The 25,797-nt window shown below is 33.7% G+C and overlaps 1 protein-coding gene and 3 pseudogenes across 1 annotated transcript; 2 read left to right on the top strand and 2 right to left on the bottom strand.

The window, feature by feature from the left end:
• The first annotated feature begins 300 nt into the window (after positions 1-300).
• Positions 301-2,611, top strand: LOC120158877 (transcription termination factor MTEF18, mitochondrial-like). The gene is made up of 2 exons (XM_039169609.1): positions 301-2,419; positions 2,587-2,611. The coding sequence occupies exon 1, from the start codon at positions 573-575 to the stop codon at positions 2,352-2,354; it is 1,782 nt and encodes a 593-aa protein (XP_039025540.1). The 5' UTR covers positions 301-572; the 3' UTR covers positions 2,355-2,419; positions 2,587-2,611.
• Positions 2,612-3,332: 721 nt separating this feature from the next.
• LOC120158886 lies at positions 3,333-6,809 on the bottom strand (annotated as a pseudogene).
• A 1,656-nt stretch (positions 6,810-8,465) lies between these two features.
• Positions 8,466-13,957, bottom strand: LOC120159479 (annotated as a pseudogene).
• A 3,997-nt stretch (positions 13,958-17,954) lies between these two features.
• Positions 17,955-24,930, top strand: LOC120158868 (annotated as a pseudogene).
• The last annotated feature ends 867 nt before the right edge of the window (positions 24,931-25,797 follow it).

The raw sequence follows: 25,797 nt of genomic DNA, 5'->3' as shown, positions 1-25,797 counted from the left end.
TATATCTCGAGTGTATTAGTAAACTCGAATCTTGGGCCCAATGTTTGACCAATCTAATCTAACTTTCGACTTGACTCTTTCCTAACCCATACATACATATATTAATATTTGGTGATTCTAAATTCCAATGTAAATATTTATAGTTCAATAATAGAAGTGACTATAGGCTAAAAGTTCAGAGACCGCCATAGTTTACCCTAAAAATTTACCTTTCACAATATCAAACGCCAGAAGAAGAAGTTATCAAACTTTATAAAGTAAGACCTCAAAGTGAAATCCTCACGAGTTAAACCCCAAAAAACAGGGCAGGGGCTCTAAATTCCGCGGTGCCTCATCTTCTCCAAAATCCCCATTTTTTTCAATCCCTTGTTTTTTTATCTTAACCTAAAGAAGCTTCTCTGGTGATAAACCCCTGACTGAATCAGGTAAGCAACCCAAATGAGCTTTGTAGTCCATTTTCACGTTTTTGCCAAAAGGAAAAAAATAATAACCTTCAGATATTTTCCATCGATTCTCTCAGAAATCAATTTCGGGTTAGCTTCTTTTGATAAAATTTGGGTCTTTATCTTGCCATGTTTATTTGCAGAATCAGTAGAAAAGTCTCTAAGTTGTCTAAAATGATCGCTAATTTGAACAAGTTTGTTGTTTTGTCTCATGTTGTGTATGATAAATCCAAAGTTGTTCAAAACCCATTTTCTATCTCACTGAACGTTAGATGTTTTAGGAGTTCTAGACTTGCTTTTAATGCAGAATCATCTCTGGTTGAGTCCATACAATCAAGTTCTGGAATAGCCAGTCGAGTCTCTCGGTCGGCTAAAACCGAGGCTCAGGTTGTCCTGTTTGATTACTTGCACTCCACTAGGGGCTTTAATTTCATGGATGCTGAGCATATAAGCAAGAACTCGCCTCATTTTCTTCACAATTTGTTGTCCAAGATTGATCCTGAGAAAGATGTAGCAAAGTCTTTATCTAAATTCTTTAGATACAATCCTATTAACGAGTTTGAACCGTTTCTCGAGAGTCTGGGTTTGTGCCCTGGTGAGATAGCATCTCTTGTTCCGCAGCGGTTGATGTTTTTGGCGGATGATAGTGTCATGCTTGACAATTTTCGCATTTTGTGTGACTATGGAATTCCTCGTATTAAGATGGGAAAGATGTACAAGGAGGTCAGGGAGATTTTCGGATATGATTACGGGATATTGGCTTCAGAACTTCAGGCTTACGAGAATCTGGGTCTCAGCAAACTGATAGTTATAAAGTTTGTTAGTTGTTGTCCGTCACTTTTGGTCGGTGGTGTGGATTCTGACTTTGCTGCGGTTCTTGAGCGTTTCAAAGCATTAGGAATGAAGAAGGATGAGATTGGAGGGTTCGTATCGTGTAAGGGTATGTATAATTGGGGTAGAATGCTGGACACACTCGATTTTCTTGAGAGAGTGGGTTATACTGAGGAGCAATTTTGTGATCTATTTAAAACGAATCCGACATTGTTGTTTCAAGGTTCTGGAAAAAAGGTTTACGTACTATTTGGCCGCTTACTGAAATTAGGTCTCGAGATGAACAAGGTTTATTCCTTGTTTATCCAGAACCCACATATCTTGTCAGTTAATGGCACCAAAAATCTTTGCAAGTCATTGGATTTCTTGTTCGATATTGCGATGCAATCCGAAGATATCGCACACATAGTCTCTACACACATGGAACTAATGGGGTTGTATTCTTTGAAAGGACCTAAAACAGTTTGTAGAGAGTTGAATATTAAGAAAGATGAATTGTGCCAAATTATAAAGGCAAATCCTCTGAAATGGTTCACTGTGGCTTCTAAATCCGAGGTCCAACGCAGGATGCAGGTAGCTCGGAAACACCCAAGTACTTATATTGAGAAAACAACATTCTTACTGAGATTAGGTTATCTGGAAAACTCGGATGAGATGTTGAAAGCATTGAAGCAGTTCCGAGGCAGAGGGGATCAATTGCAGGAGAGATTTGATTGCTTGGTAAACGCGGGTTTGGACAGCAACGTCGTCAAGAACCTAATCAAACATGCTCCGATGGTGCTTAACCAATCGAAGCATGTACTCGAGAGGAAAATAGATTGCTTAAAGAATTGGTTAGGATACCCACTCGAATCCGTCGTGGCATTCCCGGCATATTTATGTTACGAGATGGAAAGAATTAATCAAAGATTTTCGATGTACGCGTGGCTAAGGGAGAGAGGAGCAGCCAAGGCGATGTTGTCGTTAAGCACTGTCCTTGCATGTTCGGACGCACGATTCGTGAAGTATTTCGTAGAAGTACATCCTGAAGGTCCAGCCAAATGGGAGAGTCTAAAGAAATCATCATCGAATTCAGTGTAAGTTAATTCCATCCATTATTTGTACTCATTATACAGTTACCATTTCCTTTCCTTTGTTAAATTTTCGTGTCTTTATAAGTATACCCAAACCATGTAATGCATGGGAGGGGCTCTTTTGAAGTTGGCCCTTTTCGATATTTAATCTTAGTTCCGTCCTTAAGAATACATATTGGCCTTTTGTCTTAATTCTTAATCTTAATCTTAATCGTGTTTTATTCTGTCACAACATATCTATGGTTGGAATGTTGGAAATTTTGTAGATCAACTCTGCGTTTCGAGTATAAAATTCAAAATCATTTTCCTGAAAGTATGGAAAAAAGTATGAAATATATCTATCTTCATTTTAATGTCCGTGAAATATATACTCCTCATCACTTGATTAGATGTGGAGTGTGACGGATTCTCACGAATTTTATCCCATTGAATTAGAAGAAGATGGTAGCATCACGTATTTGGTGTAATGTTAAATTAACTCCGAATGTTTATGAAAATATTCATTATGGTTCCTATTTTCTTTTTTGTTTTTGACCTTTTCAACCTTAACGTTTTATTTTAGGATTAAAAAAATCTTTTCACGTTTGATCATATAGTCATTGTCTCTTATTTTTCTTTCTGAAACCTTTTGGTCCTCACCATTTCATTTTAGGTTAAAAATACTCTTATTTTATAACGTTAATAGTATGTCAACTAACGATTTCCATCCACATAAGATTTTTTTCTGGCCAATATAAAACGTTGGATGTCAAAATGCTAAAAATATAAGAACTAAAATAATCATTTTGGCAAACATTGAGGGCTAATTTTGGCATTATGCGGAAGGTATTTTCACTCACAACAAGCTACTTAGGGTTTTACTTAAAAAAACAGTTAAAAGCAAGTCGCACAAGGTCATGAAAAGGGTCAAAGAGTGACGAATCAGTTGAAATTTTGCATGCAATCCAACTTATCAAGTCACTACAGACATTTTAAATTGGCTTTCAAGCAATAAGCACTTTAAGTACACCCACATTTCTTCATAATTTCCTGAGCTTATACGGTCCGCCGTCTTTTAATGAAGATGACGACGACGAAGTTAATCCGTTGCGGTTAAACTCGGCCTTGTCTTTGCTAAATGCTTTCTGAACATCATCCTTCAGTTCCCTGAAACGCGATCTCTTTAACTTTTGCTCCTCCAGAGAGCCACGCTCGAGGTAAAACAAATCGGGAAGGTCATCTTCCATGAACTTATCTAGCACTTCCGAGCAATGCGGGAAATAACGGCGGCCCATCTCGACTGTCGGAAACAACAATCACATCATTTAAACCAAACATAAATAGCCAACACTGACACCAAAAACATACACAAATGTGGGGTTATATTAAACCTTCCATCACCTGTTTTCATAAGGGCCTCCATCCTTGCAAACTGTCTCTTCTTCTGCATGACCGGCGTCTCATTCAAGTCAACCTGACTTAAGTTTCCGTTCGAACCCTTCGATGAGAGACCGGAAAACTCCGAGGTTCTTTCAGCATGTGCTATGTCCATGGCAAGTTTTGCTTCACTCGGGAAAAGTAACCTCGCGAACGCAACTGCAATAGGCAACATTACTTGGAGATAACTTTCTAAATAAAACAAACTCTTCTATAAAAAAAAAACAAACAAACTCGATAACGAATTAAATGCAGCTTTTAAGTGTAAGGATGAATGCAAATGAGCAAAACCATATATTAAACCAAATCATAAAAAAATGTTAGCATGAATGAGTCGATCAAAAGCCAACTAAGCAAAACCCAAAACCCGGCTTTTACCAAGTATTCCATTGCATCATACTTTCTCAATTAACAACGAGTCTTTCAGCTCAGAAAATGAACCAAAACATAGTTAGCTGTTAGTCTGCAACCTTAGCCATATGCTGATATGCATACTGTGAATGGATCCAAGTTCAACTCTTTCATGTAGACACTCAAACTATGTGGCTTATTCAGAAAGAAAATAATATAGAAGTACCTCTTTCGGTCTTTCCTAGACACTGTTGGTTCGTTTCATGCATGCAATACTAATTGCAGAAACTTGAGACGGATATAAATATATATTACAGCTATAGTGTAGATAAAGAGCCAAGGGAAATCCCTACATAGAGTAATACCTCGGTTCTCTAGGTACAGAAGTCGCATGTGCATGTCATCGGCCAATGTATGGGAAGTAATGGAGACATCTCCGCCATTGGATTTCTCCTCATTTCCCTCTCTAAAACATCGATGCATATCCGATCTTTATTTGTTTCCTTTCCCTGCTCTGTTTTTGCATGATAATCCTTCAGTCTCGTCAACCTCTGGCAGATGTTAAAAGCACTTCGTCCATCCCATGTCAATTCCGAAGCGGATGCCCCTTTTGCTAGAAGCGACATTATCACCGACGGTTCTTTACGCATTGCAGCTATGTGAAGAACGGTATAACCACGGGAATTCCGTTGATTGACATCAGCCAGACCCAGGGCGAGAATCTCGGAAACAATCTTGGGATCACAATACGCAGCTGCGTAATGGAGGGCAGCAGCATCATCCAAAGTTATGTCTGACTCTGTTAGAAGTAGTTTAACGAGTTCAACATCATCCGAGTCCAACGCTTTGTGTATCCTCCGGATTCTTTTTTTTCTAGTAGGATCGACAACAGCTGCCTCACTATCTTCGCCTTCGGGTGGAGACTTGCATCGAAGCATCCGAATACTCTCCGCAACCTCATAAGGAAGCTCGTTCTCGATAGAGATGCTATCGAGATCCGACCTTGTCACCCTATCGACACATTGCGAAACAAGCTGGCTACACTGGCAATGGAAAGCAACCTCAAGAATCGGAATAATATCTTCTACCAGAGCCTTATCAACAAAATTAAGAAGCCGTCGCTGCAAATACATATAATAAATGAAATTAATAAAATTAATATACATCCTCCACCTTAACTAGAGAAAAAAGGATTGATCAAATTCTATTGAGTCCGACTCATAGTGATCATGTATGAAAGAATAACTTTGGTTACCAAATGATTGAACAACCGAGACCTACTTATTTACAATACTTAGTTGACATTCATAAAAAGTATCTAATGAATTATGAATTCAATACATCCTGTTTAACAGAAAGACGAATATTCTTTGCTCATGAACAGACACAATCGGTTATTCACAAATTTCGTGTAAGGCTAATAGTTTCCATTGGAAAACCCTTTTCGTTTAGCCTTATCTCCCTCTAGGGGTATTTTAGCAGTTATTCTTATGTTCTTTTCATTACAGTGTTTCTGAACAAATTCCTAGATAACAAGCTTAAATGTTTTCTTATTGATGATAGTGAAGATATTGACCATAGGGCTATAGGCGGTTCAACGACTTCTTCATCTGACCACTTTCCATCTCTTCCTTAGAATCACCGGCTGCAACTTTCCATCCAAACTAAAAGAGAGAAACCACGCCAGAACTCTACTTTTCGCATCAACAATTCTCTTGGTCAAACCAAGCTAAAAGCACGCCAAAATATATCCATGCTTTCAATTACTATGAACTTAAGGGTTTTTCATTACATATTCACTGAAGAATCCATAGGCTATACACATCTAACATATATTTACAGAGATTACAGCAAATCAACAGTAAATAAAACTGGTAAAAAATACAGACCTGAAAAAGTGAAACCATCTCAGGTACATGAAATATCGATGATGCATACATCAACTCGACAGCAAAATTAATGGCGGGTCGACAAGCATCATGTGCACAAGCAGTGTCAACACAAGTGGAAACATCCATGGGAGAAGGCTTGAGCTTCCCTGTATACAAATAACTCAATAATACCTGAAAAGCTTCGAGCCCAATCTTGCCATAAGGCAAGAAATCGCTCATCTTGTAACTTGGTTTCTTCTTCCCCGCATCTTCTTCCCCAGACCCATTTCCTTTCTTGAAGAGTTCATTGAAGAACTTACTTCGAACAGCTAAAATGCATCTATGGACACCAACTGATACACCTTCAACAACTACATCTGCATCACTAAAAGGGGGGGAATTGTCAGAAACCAGCTGCTCTAAGCTTGAGCTAAGCTTGGTCAAGCTTATAACTTCGAGGTTGGAGGTGGCACCAGCTTCAGGAAGGGAAACTGAGGGGATATTGTGACTGATTGAGCCATTTGAGGGATGATATGATGAACTGAAGCTCAATGAAGATGATGGCTCAGACAGATTAGCCATTAAAATCTTAATCTAAGAACCAAAAACAAAAATTACAACTTTATTACAGAATCACATGACTGAAAGCAAATAAAAGAAAAACAACTTGCTTGAATTTCCAGGACCTCTTGATTATCATAACAAGGAAGAAAAAAACAAGGGTTTTAGAAAAGACCAAGAATCAGATCCTTAAAAAAGGAAAATCCCAATGAATATAAATGTGATTTACTTTATAAAATGTAATAAAAATGGGAACTTGGCAGAGATCAAAGAGAGAATTTGATGCGAAGAGGAAATGGTTAGTGAAGAGCCGAAGACTTGGGGAAGGAGAGAAGAAAGTCAATAGAGGGATAATACTAATAATAAATAATATTAATAAATTTAAGAATTAAAAAAATTCTTAATTTTCGATTTCTTTTTTCTAAAAAAGAAAAAGAAATTCCATATTTCGATTTCGAAAGGGCGATGAAGTGGTTTGGATGACTTCGAAGATGACGTGGTCAATTGGAGCTGGGTTCCACTGATGTCATGAATGACGTCATCCTTGTGAGGTGATTGGGGCTTATTGTCAATCATCAATAGTAATGGTTGGTTAAGAGTTTAATTAGGATAACCTACGTAATTAGCCACTCATTTATTTCTGCAGTTTTATTCTGGTCATTTAATTAATTATTTAAAATTATATTTAATGTTTTATTTTGATTTCTTTTATCACTCCTTGCTAAAAAAAAAAGGTAAACTCAGTATTTAGTAACTTAACTATTTGTATGATTCATTTTGGTTACTTAATTATTATTTTTAAAATTACACCTAACGTTACGTTTTAGTTTCATTTTGATCATTCGTTATTAAAAAATTAAGGGTGATGTTGACATATCACCTTAATATAATGTCACATTATCAATGATTTTTTTTAAATGTCACATAATATTATTAATTTTTTAACATCGGATTATCAAATTGAAGTTAAAACATAACATTAAATATAATTTTGAAAAAAATAATTTAGTAACCAAAATGAAACTGTATGAATAGTTTGATGACTAAATACGTAGTTTATAGTGAAAAATAAATAGAATTGTTGACATAAATTATTTATTTAATAATGATGTGACAACGAAACCAAAATATAACGTTAGATCTGATTTTAAAAAAAAATAGTAGAATGACCAAAATATAATTGCAAGAATAAGTGAGTGACTAAATATATAATTTATATTTTCTAGCAAAAATATTACCCAGGTATTATTTATAAAAATAATATTTATAACTGTCACGTAGAAGGTAAATGTATTCTGGTAGAAGAATTATTTAAAAGCATTATTAGCACGTTTTTTTATTTACCAAAGTGGCATTGACTATAGAATAAAAAAGTAAAATTAGTTTAATTATAGGGTGATTAAAACTAAATTTTAAGTGTAAGTCTTATTACAAACTTTGTTTAGTCAAATGTTTTTTTAGTTAAATGTTTTTTAATTATAAGTGTAATATTAATTTGTTGATTAAGTTTTTTAGGGAGTATTATTTCTCACTAGTAGATTTTTTTATTGATAATATCAACTTTAATACCTAAATTTATTTATCAATATAGTAATATTGCATTCTGATTACATCTAAAATATTATTTTTATTAATTAATTTTTAAGGGTGTTATCCTTTTTCTAATTTTGGTTTCTCTCAATAATTTTGTGTTGTTTTTCTCTTTCTTTACTTTTGATTTTTGTTTAACCGATGGCGACACCAATTTTAATGTTGATTGTCGATTGGTGATAATTAAGTATGAAAAATGAAATTTAAACATGTTTATTGTGGGTGGAATGAATTTTATAGGGGTGGGGAAGGCAGAGGGCCAAGGTCAAGCATAAAAGCATATTTTATAGGGGATAGCGTCTCTGGAAAAGAATTACATTGATCAGTTTTCATCTCTTTACTCCATCCAAGAACGCTAATATTTCTTCATGTCCTTGTTGCTCGGCTAGAAGCCTCGGTGTCCAGAGACGAAAATCAGGTTTATCAATGTTGGCGCCTTGCTCGACAAGGAACTTGACAATTTCAAGGTTGCCTTCCCAGACGGCAGCATGAAGAGCTGTATAACCGGTGTGGCTCGGGTACGTGACATCGCCACTGTAATGAATGATTTTTTTGAAAAAGCTTAAGTTGTTTTGCTCAGCGGCAGTGCAGGCATAGTGACCTACATCTCCAGCGTTGATGTTTGCCCCATTTTCATTTAGTAGTTTGGCTACTTTATGATGGCCACCCAACATTGCCTCCCATAATGGTACAAATTCCTTCTGAATCTGCACAAATTACTTGAAATATGTTAATTGGATTTGAAGATGAGTGTTGATCATATACCCGAACCAGCTATCCGAGTGCCATACACGGATACTTCATGAACAATTCGAGACGAGAGACTACCTTTAAAGTTAGGATCTGCACCATAATACAGCAAGAGAAGAATGCAGTTCTCACTTCCTTTGGATGCAGCTATATGCTAATTTCACACAAAACAATCACAAAAATGTTAAAGGTTAGCATCACTGGCCTAAGAACTTAGGGTCTTGACCATATCGATTAGAAAACAATTTCACAAACCAGAGCTGTTCTTCCATAGTTGTCTTACTCGTTAGGATCAAGCCCTCTTCTCAATAGCTGATGCAACAAGAAGTCATCTCCTCTTAGTGCGGCAAAGCAAAGATCGAGAGGTAGGTCCATTCTCCCTTGAGCTAGCATGTTCACTCCATTAAAATGCCTTCCATAATCTGGTCATTCATGTCTTTCATATCCTGCACCAAGAAAGAATCCGGCATATTTCAATGCAAAAGGGTTCCATGGATACATTAGTAGTTAGGTCATATAATCATGTACAACATATATACCTGGAGGAGATTGTTCATGATTATAGTCTCATCTCCAACATTGACCTGAATGATATTTTGGAATGTGGTACTGTCTAGCCGCAGTAGTTGGCACAAGTGATTCGTAGGTACGGTAAAGAGCTGCGGCTGATAGAAAAGTACACCTATTTCACCGAAAATGTCACCAGCTTTTGCCTCTCTGACAACCTGAAACCCAAGTGGTGTTCAATTACATTAGGCTCATGACTATCGATCGACAAGGCTAGTACTTGATCAATGCAACTTACCTGTTCAACTTCGTTTTTGGAAACCAATAGATCCTGAGAAACAATACAAAACGTTAGTGACCATTTCGAGAGTGTTTAACTTGAATCAGATATCATACATAAACTATGGCATGAATCATGCAATCCAGGATCAAAATAAGAAATAATGGTTTTTTACCACAGCACCAGTGACAAGGATGTAGAAATCTGTGGGCGCTTCGTTCTGCAGGATGACATCTTTTGGAGGAAAATATTTGGCTTTCATCTCGGGTGCCCTGAGACACTAATTCACTGCGATGTACAAGGGTTCCATATGAACTAAAGAAAAGAGGTTAAGACAAAAGCATAGCATATTTCTAGTGTGATTACCAGATGTAAAAGCAAGTCATTAGAAACACCGTGAAACAAGTATACATTTTCAATGACAGAGTTGAAAAGATAATTCGAAATGCTTGATCAGATTGCTTTAGGAAGAGAATTGAGAGTCTCGCTTCCGAATCTGTCCTAAACTTCAGATATAAATGCTCAAGCATCTGATCTTGTAGGCGACAAGGCAATTGGTTCCGAAGAACAAAACTCGAAGCGGCTCGAAGGGTCTCCCTCTAAAGAGTCGAAAACACAAAACAAGAAAAGATTAGCACACAGATAAATACCCTCCAACATCAAAGCTAAACAAGAAATTTACTCACAAATAGTCTAGTTCGGGTGGCTGAATGGACAACCAAGTTCATCATGTTCCCAATCAAATACGCAAACAATTCGACATTAATAAGCATGTAGAAAACATCAAATGCCATCTCCCCTGTACTCACAGGATGAATATCACCTTATCCCACAGTAGTAAATGTAGTGATAGCCCAGTAAATTGATGTCACATATCGACTCAACAAAGTCTGTTTTTCTTTGAAATCGGCTCCGAGAACTACATCAATCCATGTTCTTCCAGGATCGTGAAATTTTGCAGCTAACAGATAAATGAAGTTTCCGGCATTATGAACAACAAAAAGCGTAATCTACAAAAAAAAACCATCCAGAGTTTCATCAATGCTGCTATGCATTACTAACAAAAAATAATCGGATAAAGTTGTTCATTTTGTTTCTTCTTGTACTCACACAAATAAGTTTGGAATACCGAACCCAAAAGTAGCTGTAGTTCTTGTCTTTCTCCAATCTGTTCAGAGCAACAGTAAGTATAAATATTTCAACAACATTCTAAAGCTAGAAAGCAAAGTGTACCTTGTAAACAAGGCACTAACTCAGCGGAGACGCCATAGGCGAAGCATGTTGAATATGCCATAAGAGCTTAATGGCTTAGGGGAAATCTTTTGAGCAAGTTCGGAGGGGATGGTGGATATAATGTCGAAAGTCAACCAGTATCTGCTGTACTTCCAAGCAATCTTCTTCCTGTAACATCCTCCATGCCGGATTAGTGATTAATTTGCAAAGTTTCAACATTTGGTGATTAAAGTAGAATAATTATATAGTTTAAAAATAATGGTTAGTAAATATGAAATGAATGTAAGGACAAAATGGTCATTTGTAAGGAAAAATTATAATTAAAAAAATGTTATGGGGTTATATTATAACCCACGTGGGGCTTGTGGAGGAAACAAATGTTTCCAGAATCCTCTCATTTCTTCTTCCTTCTTTCTTATCTTCACTCTTCTCTTCTTCCAAACGTGAAAACCCAAGTTTAAGGTAAGAATTTGAACCTTGGTAGTTTCTTTGATGTTTAGCTTGGAAATTGAAGTTTGGATGTTATATAAGCTAAAGGAAAGCTTATATGACATTAAGACAACAAGATAAATGTTTTAGAGATAGATTTGGAAAATGAGTTTTTAGATGAAATTTTGATATGGATGAGTTTTTGAAGTTTGAATAAGATTTTTGACTTGTCAATAAGCTAACTAAGAAGTATGAGGTGTTAGAATTCAAATTAGAACATGTTGAAATTTGGGTTAGATTCTTAAATTCTACATGGAGAATTAGATTTCTAAGTTTTAGAAATATTTAATGGATAATAATTAGCTTAAGTAAGAGTATGCAAGTTAGGAAATAAGAAAGAGGATGATATATGAAGTATTAAGCTGAAAAGAGTGGATTTTCGGGCATAAAAGAGGATTCTGGGCAGAGTGCATCGATGCATATTCATAGTGCATCGATGCATAAAGTTTAAAACCCAGAAATTATTTGAAGGTGTATCGATGCATTGGTAATGCATCGATGCACTCTTTTAAAATAGAAACATCGAATGCAATTAGTGCATCGATGCATAAGTCATGCATCGATGCATCCCAGTAATAATACAACATCGAATGCATTTTATGCACCGATGCATCAGTAGTGCATCGATGCATACCCTCATTAAAGGATGAAATTGGCTTTTCTATGAGTCTAAGGAATGATAGCTTAGAATATATTAATTAGTATACTGATAAGTATCATTGAATTATTATGTAGATACTGAGCCTACACGAGTTCGGGAACAATCTACAAGTAGGATCGATCGAGGAAAAGGCAAATAAATATAGGTGAGTGCATATGCATAGCATAATTATAGAAATATACTCCATTCTAGACTTGTGATAAGTCTAGATTTTATATCTTGGTACATGAGCATATTCTGTATTATGAGACATGACATGAGTTCATATAAAATGCATTATATGACATGACTATGTGGGAAAAGTTATGAGCTATGTGAAAAGGTAAGAATTTACATGTCTACGCGATATAGACTACGTGAAATGTAAAAGCCTATGTTATGTAGATGAGAACTATATGTATAGTTGGCATGCCAAGGGTAGAGGGTCTACGCGGTCCTTCGGGACATATGTATATTCTTTGGAACATGTGTGAAGTCTTGAAAGACACATACTTGATCCCTAGTATATGTATATGATTCTTAAGGAATTCTATGTGGTCCTTATGGACATCATTATATGGCACTACGGTGCAATTCTACGCGTTCCTTCGGGATATATATATATATATTATGTGGAACATGTGTGAAGTCTTGGAAAGACACATACTTGATCCCTAGTATATGTATATGATTCTTAAGGAATTATATGTGGTCCTTATGGACATCATTATATGACACTACGTTGTAATTCTACGCGGCACTTCGGTGCATTTATACGAGCTGTGGTGACAGCATAGTGCACAACCTCACATTACTCAGATACCTTAGGTTCTCAGTATGATATCATGGGCCAATAAACTTATTCATACAAATTCATGAATGCTAAAGTAATATGCTTACAGGTATGGATATTGATGATGTAGACTACATTGATTAAGTACATGTTTGCATCTCATTTCATATCATTATGACATGATCATTACATTGCTTTGTTATTATTATTACATTGCCTCACTAAGTCGATTACTTAGCGTGTGAGTGTTTCACACGTAGGATCCGAGAAAGTAGACGAGACAGGTTAAGCAGCTTGACAACATTACTCCTGCAACCACCAGATCAGAAGCAACTTAATCAGTAGGTCATTTTGTTATGTAAATGGCAGTTGACATGTAATTAAAGGGTTAAGTTGTGTATGCTCTTAATATTTTGGTAAACTTATATTACAATATGTATATTATCGTATTTTCTTAATATAAGTTCAAATATTTTGCTATTATTTGTTAAAAGTTATGTTTTAAAGTCAATGTAGTATCTCTGACTCATATCCGGGTCGGGTACGGGTTGGGGGTGTTACACTTCCGGTCATCGATAAATAAATAGTTGGCTTTATCCATGTATGCCACAAAGAAGGTGAGAACAATATCCAGGGCAAAGGATCCATTAACAACGTTATCCGTAATAGAAAAAACTGGGTGCCGTTTATGAAGGAACCTGAACTCGAATGGTGAAACCCAAGCGGTGTAGACGACCAGAATAACCAGAAAGTTCTGCATTACCCTGTAATAACACGCATTGACGATCATTATCTCCCACAAATATACACTGAGAAAATGGAAAACGAAAGAACCTAGAGCATTAAATGAAGAAGAAAGGTTTTTATTTTATTACATGTAACGGTGATCATGAGGAGAAACAGTGAATCTCCTGGGCTTGACTCGAAAATTACTTCAGTTTCCGAGGGAAGGAAGAACCCTTTTAAATGAACTGTAATATCTACTCTCCCGCTCGTCTCTTCTTCCCTCCACACCGACTCTCTCTCCCTCTCTGTCGCCATATTTTTGTTTATATGGGCAAAGCAAGAGCTTCAGCTTTATATTGAGGGAGTTTATGTGTGGGAGTTTGTTTGCTTACATGAAAACCATGTTGAGTTTGATTCCTAGTTTTTTCACTTCTCTGTCTCCTACTGGAGGATACACTCCTAGTAGTATACTTCTCTTATATATATAATTTTGATACTATTTAATGGAGTTTAAAAAATTGAATTAATTATTTTTTTAAAAATAACTTAGATGATTTGATAAATTTTTAATAGTATATGATGATTATAATAAAATATTTTTTTAGAATTTTTCATAATTATTGATAATACGTATACACACATAGAAGCAACTGTTTAAATCTATACCTTCTATGATGATTAATTTTTTTTAGTTGTGTTTGATAATTATATTAATTTTTTTATTGATTTAAAAACTTCAATAAATATTTAATAGTTAATTTTTCAATTTATAAAAATACACTTTGAACGGTTTGATTTATAAACAATAAAATAAAAAATATTAATAAATCTCATTTTTTTTAATTAAATGATAATATTTTGAGTGAAATTTTGATTCTGTTTGAATTTTGAATAATTGATATATTTGTTCGGAATTAATTTGTGTTTGAAAATTAATATTTTAAAATTATATAAATTTTGTATATTTATATAAAGTCTATCAATTTATAATTTATATAAAGAAATTGATTATTCATCAATTTGACATATTTCAATAGGATTCTTAAAACGATTTAAAACTGAAATCAAATTATTAAATTTTAATTAGTGATAAATTTTATAAGTACTAAATTTATATTATATAATTAATTGATTTAATGTAAAAATTTAAATACTAAATTTGATTATATTGTTTGATAAAAGTTAACTATTTTTTTTATATATTATTTTATTTTTTTAAATTTTATAAATATAAGCGATTATTTGATTGAGTTAAGTAAAAAGTTGAGTTAGTTGAGTTGACGAATTATATTTTATGAATCAAGTTTTATTTGAAAATTTTTCAAGTTGAATTTATGGCATTTAAATTAAAACGAGTTATTCAAGTTTTTGTTCAAATTTAATTATAATTATATACTACCATATGATATTATCATATACCTAGAACTAGCAGGACGTGCGGGTTTATATGCTTCAGGACGTTTCTTGATCGGTTGTGCACCTTAATAAGCCTTAAAACCACGCCTTGTGAGAACTCTAACTCATCAAAGGATGGATCAAGCCCTCAAGACTTCGAATGATGTGAAAGATTTAACACTAACGTGGCCACTCAAGCCACCAAAGTTGGACAATAGTGTGGAAGTGTAAATATTATCGTGGATACTTTAGCCACCACGAGAGGCAACAAATACAAAGAGAATTGAGAACAAAATAATAGAGTAAATGCTCAAAGCTTTATTACTCTATCAAGAGAATAAATGGAATGAGACATGAGATGATTCAAATGAGGAAGGACGACTCTCTATTTATAATTAAACTTCCACTCAATAAATAGCCTAGATCTATTTACATCAATAACTAAGATTAACCCACATCATACAAGATCCCTAATCTAAAAAAACTAAACTCAATCTTATATAATCACGTCAATTAGTTGGAAACTTCCTTGGATAAAGATCCACTTTGAATATGGCAAGATCTTTCTAGAATATTCTCTGATATGATGTCAAATTCCTTATCTATAAGGGAAATGTGAACGGACTCCACAGTATTCTCCAAGTGATTGGTCAAGTTTGGTGGTATTGCCAAGCCCGACACTCCATAACCTATTTAATGGATATTTACACCAATATCTCGGACACAAATGTGTGAGTCATGACATTCTTCCCAATCGAACCTAGAGTCATCTTTGTCGTTCCAATCGAACGATCTTGGACAAGATCACTTTGGATACTTCTCGATGTCTCGATTTGTTACAGTTCTCCCATATGAACTGTTTGTCTTGGCTCATGCCGCCATGTAACATCACGATCTCTTGCGCCTTTCCTCGCATCAACTAATATTCTATCCTTAGTGATGTGATATTATTAAATATTGGGTTTGATTTAATTGATTTAATGATATTAAATCATTTAATTGATTTAATTGTTTTAAATCAATTAAATCTACATATGCATGAAAATGTTTTTTCTTTTTACGAATAGGACTAGTAATCAATGGCGGGCGACGTGTTATTCAGGATAGATATGTGTCTATCTTGAAATCCAAAACTTTTTATATTAGTCGTTCATTTTATTGATAGTGTTCATCCTAAAATTCTTTTTTTTGCTTACTCCATATAAAAATTTTCTATTATTAATATATGTGTGTCCACCCTAAAAAAAATTTTTGGATCCACCACCGCTAATAACCACATATTTTATGAAAAAACAATAATCTAATTTTTAAACAAACAATAAGCTATTAGATTATCCATATGATAAAATAAACTTCAATCTTAATTTAATATCTTAAAACGTAAAATAAGATTTTGAATTTAAAGTAAAGCGAGGTGTACACCATCACTTAATTATGATGAAATTTTAATTTAATTATTGATATTTTTATTTTATTAATTTTATTAATTATTTATTTAAGACATGTTTTTCATCATTAACATTTGATGGATAAATTGATGCGATAATAAATGAGTATAATTATATATTTGATATTCATTATTTATATAATCTATCAAATTGATTCTTATTTTAATTTAAATTTTGTTATTCGGTCAAATAAAATATATAAATAATAAAAATTAAATAAAACTAGTAAAATATAAATAATAAAAACCAAATATATAATGATATCAATTATATTAACTACCAACTCCAAATTAAAAGATAAATGTTTTGTCCTAAAATAAAATTGAGTGCTAATATATAATTTTCCTTTATACTTCAATAATTTATAGGACAGATTACTTTAAATACCATCAAATTTTATTCGACGACTCGTTTAAACTACTGAACTTTTATTTTTTTTAATTTAGCATTGCACTTTAGTTTTATGTTCAATTATGTCACTCTGTCGTTAAGTCATTAACGATACGATAACATGGCTAACGATTGATGACGTGACATGTCACAACAAAACGACTTCGTGTTGGTGTAGTTGTTCTTATGCCTAAAATGTCGCTTTTTTTATACAATGAACTTTAGGGGCGTATTGATTTTGCCACTAAACTTTTAAATAATTTACTTTTTTGGCACTGCATTTTTCGCCCACAATCGTCAACCAATTAATGTATGTCACTGATCATCTTTCGCGGTAAAATCAGTACCAAAATATTTACATTTCACTCTTCATTCTTCTCATATGATTAGTTTTTCACGAAACACACTCAAAATCAATCAAATTAAACAATAACATCTATCATTTTTTAGATGTTCCGAGACTTTATTAGATTTACAAGATTTGGTGTGTTTATTCAAAAATCTAAATAGTAAAAAAAATATTATTTTGAGAAGACAAATATTATTCCTCAAAACTGGCATCACCAGACGATCATTAAAAGAGATTAGTGTATTAATACATCGAACTTTTAAATGAATTTTCATCGATTTTGAGTGGGTTTTATGAAAAATCGAACCTAAGAGAAAGAAAAATGAGTAAAATATGAATGTTTCGATATTGGTTTTTGCCATAAAATATGACGTATGACAGTGGTGCTTGGCTGTCAGTGACCGGAAAGTACGATGCTAAAAAGAAATTGTTTAAATGTTCAATGACAAAATCGATATCCCCATAATATTTGGTGACTAAAACAACGTCGTTTTAGGCATCAGAATAACCACACCAAAACAACGTTGTTTTAATGTGACAAACTATATTAATAACCGTTAGTCATGTCAACATCTTATTATTAATTTAAATATAGAGTAATATAATTAAATTTAAAATTAATATTAAAGTTTCATTGATATAATCGAATTAACGAACAAAATTGATTATATCTAAATTAGTTTTCACTGATTTATATTTGTATTATACTCCATATGCTATCTTTTGAATCATATGTCAATTACTCTCTAATATTATATATTAATTGATCATCCCAGACTCATACAGAACCTCCATAGACTAGATCTGCTCTCTGCTTCCATTTACACATTTTAATCTCCCACCTTTCTTCAATTCTTCCCTTCTCATTTTCTTCTCGATTCGATTTCTTCTATTTTATGGGCACCACATCCAACCCCATGCCCACCGCTTCTAATTCTTCGCGCTCCAACCTATAAATTTGTTTCCCCTTTTTAATCTTGATAGGATTTTGATCTCCTAAAAAAAATGAGGGTGGCCAAGTCTCAGGTATGGCAGCCGTGCAAGAAGAAGAGGCCTTTGATTACTTGCAAATTTTAGAAGAAACATACTGGAAAACAAGGGGGAAATTAATTAAGAGAAAAAAAACCCAAAAGGATTTGGGGGGAGGAAGTGATGGCGACTCGCAGTGGCTCATCGAGCCGGACATGTGTGGGGAAGTACGAGTTAGGGAGAACGTTGGGAGAAGGAACATTCGCGAAGGTGAAATTTGCGAGGCATTTGGAGACCGGAGAGAATGTTGCGATTAAGATTCTTGACAAAGAGAAAGTTTTGAAACACAAGATGATTGATCAGGTAACTTCTTTTTTTTCCAGTAATAAATCTCTTTTTAAGTAAATGATAGTTTAGATTAATTAACAGTTGATTTGGTTTTTCTTTTCTAATGTTCAGGGGGTTGATCGATTTCCATATAATTGAACTAATCACTGATTATAGGTTACTTTAATGATTTTTCTGGCCTTTGATTTTTTTTTCTTTTAGTTTTTGATTAATCTTGATGCTAAGCATTGTTTGACTTATAATTTCATTTTTTTCTCTCTTAGTTCCTTTTATTGATTTTTTGATAATTTTTTCTTTGTTTTTTCTTGTAACTGAATTATGAATTTTGATAAAAAAAAATGATGATTTAGTGATTGATTGGTTGTGGAACAGATAAAATATTAAAAACTAAACAATGGAGCTTTTATCACCCCACATCCTCTAAAAACAGTCAACTTAATTTTTGAAAGAAATAATATTAATAATTTCTCATTTGATTAACTTTGGTGCTCCATAATGATTTACATATTTGAATTAAAAAAAACGTGATTCATTGTTTCAAAACTATCAATTTTTCTAGACTTTTTTCAGAATATAAATCAGCTTGCAGTAGAAGGTATGATACAATATGTAAGGTAATTAAATACACGAAATTTTTTCTACTGGTTCAATTCCCCTCCATGCTATGTTACTCAACTTAGGGATACTAGGCTTTTAGTCTGACCCGAGGTGAGTGTTGGATACTAGTATGGGCCCGACATAGGTATGGTAAACATTGTCTAAGTTTTGTCATATATTTGGAGGACCAAGCTTCCATACTCATGTCCGAATATTTGTTCATGCAAGTGCTTACACAATATTTTAGGGGAAATGAAGAGTCTAGATATCATAGCCGCTATGTTGGTGGCAATTATAACACGCATTATTTATGAGCTTGACTTAGTACTGCATTTTTAAATGTTCTGAACTGAAATTAGCTTGTTTGGATGTCTACCATTTGTTTACTCATTCTACCCAAAGATGGAAAATTATTCTTTCACATGGTAATAAAAGGATAAACCTCCAATTCGTATAAAAAAAATCTGTGATAAAATGTTCCTTTTAAAATATTTCTGTTTTGAATTAAAAAATTTCTTTGAATACCATTTCTCTTTTACCTTGTGTTTGTATACTTTTTATCATTCACAGGTTTTTTCCACTTTGAATCTGATTTCCCTTTTGTGTTTACTACATTGTTCTTTCTTTTTGCCTTTTCAGATTAAGCGAGAAATTTCAACAATGAAACTCATCATCCACCCAAATGTCATCCGCTTGTATGAGGTTTGCCACGTGGTTTTACTCTATCTATCTCAATTTAGTTACATTTTTTATCTCCATGCATTTCTTCCTTGCTCCTTGTTTGCTCTCTTTATATTCGGACTGGCATTTAACCACTTGGCTTTATAATCAATACAGGCAACGTATGTCTACATTTATTGGTAACTTACAGCAGTATTCTTGATGCAGGTGATGGCTAGCAAGACAAAAATTTACATTGTTCTGGAAATTGTGACTGGTGGTGAACTTTTTGACAAGATTGTAAGATATAGATTGAAACAAATTTGTGTTTACTCTTGGAATGTTAAAGTGTTTCAGGATTCAAATCTCAGCTGGGCATCAATTTTTTATTACTGCATATTAATCTGGCATTTTTGTCTTGTTATCTCCTCTGCCAGGCTAGCAGAGGGAGGTTAAAGGAAGATGAAGCTAGAAAGTATTTTCAGCAGCTTATTAATGCTGTTGATTACTGCCATAGCAGGGGTGTTTACCATCGAGACCTCAAGGTACAGTAAATATACTGTGTTCATTAGCTTTTTTCCTATAACAGTTAAATATGTAAATTTCTTTAATAAGCATAGCTTTTTTTTTTTAATTTGCAGCCAGAGAATTTGCTGCTGGATGGTAATGGAGTTCTTAAAGTTTCAGATTTTGGTTTGAGTGCTTTACCTCAGCAAGTTCGAGTGAGTTTGTTATATGAAATTTCTCACTTTCTCTTAATGATAATAATTGTCCAAGATTATGTTTGTTAAGGAATACTTTTATGACTGCTTTCTCTGTGTTATCTCATACAATCCCTTCCCTTTTTCACCGCAGTGAAACATGACTTTGTCCCCACTTTGCATGTGTGGTTTTAGTCTTGGTTGGTCTTGAATTTTTTTCAAAATTGATTATCTTACCCTTTTCATATAGGAGGACGGGTTACTTCACACAACATGTTGAACACCAAATTATGTTGCTCCAGAGGTACACTGCTTTTGTTGCAATGAGAGAAAAGATTCTTTTTCTTTAATTTTTTTGATAGAAATAATAGGCCTCATTAAAAACCTCCTTCTTGGTTACCTCTTGAAAGAAGTATCTAGCGGAAGGAGGAAAAGAGTGCCTTAGTTTTATAAATAAAGAGAGTATTACATAACATTACAACAAAGACCTAACAATTAACCTATCCCATCCTTAGCTAACTTATCTGCTTCCCAATTACAGCCCCTAGGAAAAGATTCTTTTTCTTTATGATTCATTAGTTTTTTATTGCTTTTGTGTTATCAATTTTTAGGTGATTGAAAATAAAGGCTATGATGGAGCTAAGGCAGATTTGTGGTCATGTGGTGTGATACTCTTTGTCTTAATGTCTGGTTACTTGCCTTTTGAGGACTCCAATATAATTGCTCTGTACAAAAAGGTTTTTTTTCCTTCCTGTTTCCATTTCTTGAAGCTCTATTTCCATTTTACCCGAACACTTTTGCACAATAACTGTCATGTATTATCATGTAACCATTGACACATGTTAATTAAAGAATCAAATGGGTTCATATTCTGGACATAATCAATTTTCCCTTGGTAAATATTGATTTGGATCCTATTGTTAGCCAGTCTCCAATTTGCATTTCTTCAATCAACATTATTATTGAAAATATTATGAGTCTTAGTTATTGGTGATCAGTTGTCTTAAGAAACCTTCAATTCTTGCATTGAAGTAGTTATAACCCATAGCAGGTAGGACAGTGCTGTGGGGAATGTCAATAAGAAAACAAATATGCACAAGAGAACGATGCTTTTCATGTTTGTATCTATGTATAACAATCCTGTCACGCTGCTGATTAGTTAACTTGTGTCTTCTATATTTAAAATTTTTACGGGACTGCAGGACTTCAGTTGTCCTCCATGGTTCTCTTCAAATGCCAAAAAATTAATCAGGAGAATCCTGGATCCTAACCCACTTACAGTAAATTCTTTTCTCTTCCCCTTTCCCTGTTTTTTCTTTAGTTCTCCCTTTATTATTATTTTTTCTAGTGGTATTTTTTAATTCATTTTGTGCTTGAATGGTAGTGAGCATTTTTAAGTTGTGTTTTTTGGGTGCAATTTTCACTCTATTGGTTGTGATTAAACCAGAGGATAACAACTGCTGAGCTTTATCAGAATGAATGGTTTAAGAAAGGATATATACCACCTAGGTTTGAGCAAGCTGACGCTGCTCTTGTTGATGTGGATGCCATTTTCAATGAATCAGGGGTAAGAAGCATGTATTTTTGTATATGGGAAGTGGTTTTTTGGTGTTGATGGAATGGGATGAGTCAGTGCACATGATTTTGCATAGTAGGATTCTCTAAACCTTCTTGTTGAACGGCGGGAAGAAGGGCCTGCACTACCTGCTACTATGAATGCTTTTGAACTTATTTCAACATCTCGGGGTCTCAACCTCGGTAGTTTGTTTGAGAAGCAAATGGTATGTTAACCATTTATATCGGACTGGCTATGTAATAATAGTAAACAAAATATGGAAAATGGACTTCTGAGAACTTTTTGATTTATCATGAAGGTTCCTCAAATAACTTTTTTGAACCAGAGAGTTGTACGAAAATGATTTTAACCTTTTAAAGTATGCAATATATAATTAACCTGTTATATTCATTGTTTATTGCTCCTTTTTATCTGATACCAAAAATTTAGTTCTCGAGGATGCAGCCCGGTTGACTTACTGATAAAAAAAAGGTCTATGCTATCTGTCTAGTCTGATCGGATATATGCTGTCATAATTGCATACTTTATTAATGCCTTGGGATATTATTAGTCATCTTACTCTATGTTTACATTGAAAGATAATGTGATTGCAATTTCTTCCAATTACAGGGTCTTGTTAAACGGGAAACGAGATTCACATCAAAACATCCTGCTAATGAGATAATCTCGAAAATAGAAAAAGCTGCAATGCCCTTGGGTTTTGATGTGAAGAAAAATAACCACAAGGTTTAATCTCTTTCCGACTTCTGCTTTTCTTTTTTTTCGGTACGTTTAATATTCCAAAGAAATTTGGATTAATGAACTTATGTTTATTGTTTAAGTGAAGAAAATTTACCCATTTCTTGATTTATTACTTTTTTCAGTATTAGCCATGGTTCTATATCTGATGGACACTGATTGAACTCGATTCAGTCGTGGTTGTTGCTTTTTACCACCCTCATTTGGTAAAAAGATTGTTTGGTGCCAAATTCTTTCACATGGGATTTGCTTTAGGCACTTCAAATCTGTTACTTGGATTCATGTGTGTATCTGACACAAATATGGCCAGATTTTTCTGACCTCATATATTTGAAGGACTCATGGAAGCCCTATTTTATATTCATTTGTCAGAAACAAATGTCATGCATGGGTACTTCAAAGAAAAATGAAGACTCGGTACGACATAGCTTCAAATATTTATTTCTTTGGGTCTTACTTTCTGAAAACGAAAGATCCATGTGTAACTAAATTGAGATGGCATATAATCATCAAAAGTTAAATTATTCTCTCATTTCTAACGAGTTCCTTTTTACCCATCTCAGATGAAGCTTCGTGGAGAAAAAACTGGACGTAAGGGTCATTTGGATGTTACAACGGAGGTACGCCTCTTTCAGACTTTATCTTTTGAGGATAGTATCGGTGCCGTCATTTAAAGTTGTTTAAAACATCATTGTAATGATCAGATGTGTAGTTCCCCCAACATTGCCTCTTTTCCCATTCCAGGTTTTCCAGCTGGCTCCTTCACTTTGCATGGTTTAACTTCGTAAATCTGGAGGGGATACCCTGGAATTTCACAAGGTATTATACCATATGTTAATATGCTGCCATGTTTTTTGCTCATTAGAATATTCTCCTATTGAATATTAATTCTTCGTCTATGGGTAGTTTACTCGCTTTTGTGAATGATGGTCGGATATGGGTACATGTTTCATGTTTGAGACTTATTTTTTCTTAGTTTTTCCATATATTTGGAGGACCTTACCCTCATACTGATGTTCAAATGTGTCGGATACGAATTTCAAGCACCGGTATTTTAATAGAAATGAAGTGACACCGGTTACTACGGTTACTTCCAACCATGGTCACTTTATCATGTAAAGGCATGCAAAGCATGTCTATTGGTATTCCATCTGATTTTAGGCAAAATGACAGCTTTAGTCCCTATTGTTTACACTTTGTCTTTTTGGCCCCTTTTTGGGGATCACTTTAGCTCTCAACTTCCAAAATTTAGTTAAGTTACTCTTTTTGGATGAACAAGATGACTGGGCTACTAAAAGTTTAACGTCGTCGATGCAACAACCCACCTGGTAGTCTATGTATATTTCATAAAAGAATCATAAAAACATAAATGTTATTAAAAAATGGGAAAAGTTGGGAGTTAAATTTTATCATTATGAGCACTCTCAATTTCTGTTATCTTCTTTTGACCTTTTTCTCTCTTTTTTGGCTTTAAATTACCTTGAATTTACAATCCGCTTTCTTAAATCTTCAGTTCTATAATAATCTCTCGACTGGGCTGAAAGATATTATTTGGAAAACGACCGATGAAGAAAAATCGGACAAAAAGAACGGTAAGTATTTATACCTGCAGGTAAAAACATGTATGTTACTCAGATTTTGATGTAGGCGTCGAACATTGTTTTTCCTATAGGGACATGTTTAATTTTTCAAAGGTTTTTATGTATTTTGAGTATACAGTTGTGCAGTGACAGAATTCGACATTTTTTGTTGAGGCTCATTCAAAAATGTCTAAATTTATTAGAGTTAATAATAAATTATTATATATATATTTGGGGGTAAAGAATACTTTTACCATTTTCTCAACTTAAAAATTTTCAAATATTTCGAGGGAACAATGACCCCATCCCTATTATTCCCTTTTACATTGTCTCTATATTTTTTTTAAATATTATGGGATGATTACAATGTAGTATTGCTTAAAATTTTCTAAACCTATCGATAATGCGCACACACTGCAAATACAAACCATTCGAACCCGGATATTTAAGGAGAACAACATGAGTATGTGTAACGTAGGGGTTGACCATAAAACTTTGGTTTTGTCTCATTGCCTTTTATTGCAGGGGAAGCAGCTGCGGCTGGCCCCTCAACTCCTTCCCGGTGACTGGTGTTTCCTGCAATGTGCATTGGCTGCTGCTATTCAAGTGTGATTATTTATTTATAATTTATGTTGGACACTCGAAGCTTGTAATAAAACATGTCAAATAGAAAAGCAAACATGTCAAATATATGTTGTTGTTTTTAACAATTACTACTTAGGGGAGAGGAAGGAAATTTTTTGCTCCTAACTTACGGGAAATGAGAGGTGTCAAATGAAATATTTTAATCTTTTGTTCAAGAGATTGTTGACAAACATGTTTAAATTTGATCTGGATAAATACCAATACCTATTACGGGTAGAAAGATAGAGATTGAAACAAATAACTCGTGGGCTAGAATCAAAAAAATAAGAACTTAAAGCATTAAATGGCTTGTATCCATAGAACATTTGACGTGACATAGATAATGAATAAATAGGAGTTAATGTCATTCCAATTGTCATTACGAAAGTAATTAGTATTTTTAATGATAAATAATAAATAATATAATAATAATTAGTAATTTTTATATTTATATTTATACTATATGGGAGCACATAAGAACTTTAATTGGGTTGTCGAAACTAATCAAATAATATATATAAATTGTATATAATATTCAATATATAATTAAATTAAATCAAAAAGAAAAAATAGAATTAAATTTATTTTAATAACCCTGATTTTCCTTTTTTTTTAAAAAAAAATCATCGATTTATTTAAACCATGATCATGAGCAAGTACGTTAATATACTCCTATTGATGAAGACATGATCTCTCTGGATTCCATTGAATATCAATAGGTTGACAAACACATTTAAATTTTTATAATATAAACGCTTAAACTATTCATTTTTAAATTTTTATAATATAAACGCTTAAACTATTTAAATTAATATGAATATGAAATATTTGAGAAACAATTATTACCTGATAAATATATGAACATGAA

Source organism: Hibiscus syriacus, unplaced genomic scaffold, assembly GCF_006381635.1.
Source record: "Hibiscus syriacus cultivar Baekdansim isolate YM2019G1 unplaced genomic scaffold, ASM638163v2 tig00002841_pilon, whole genome shotgun sequence".
Classification (NCBI taxonomy): Eukaryota; Viridiplantae; Streptophyta; class Magnoliopsida; order Malvales; family Malvaceae; genus Hibiscus; species Hibiscus syriacus.
This window is presented reverse-complemented; position numbering and strand designations above follow the sequence as displayed.

Excerpts from the sequence above, each read along its gene's own strand:
- LOC120158877 (XM_039169609.1), top strand. The coding sequence starts at position 573 with ATGTTTATTTGCAGAATCAGTAGAAAAGTCTCTAAGTTGTCTAAAATG.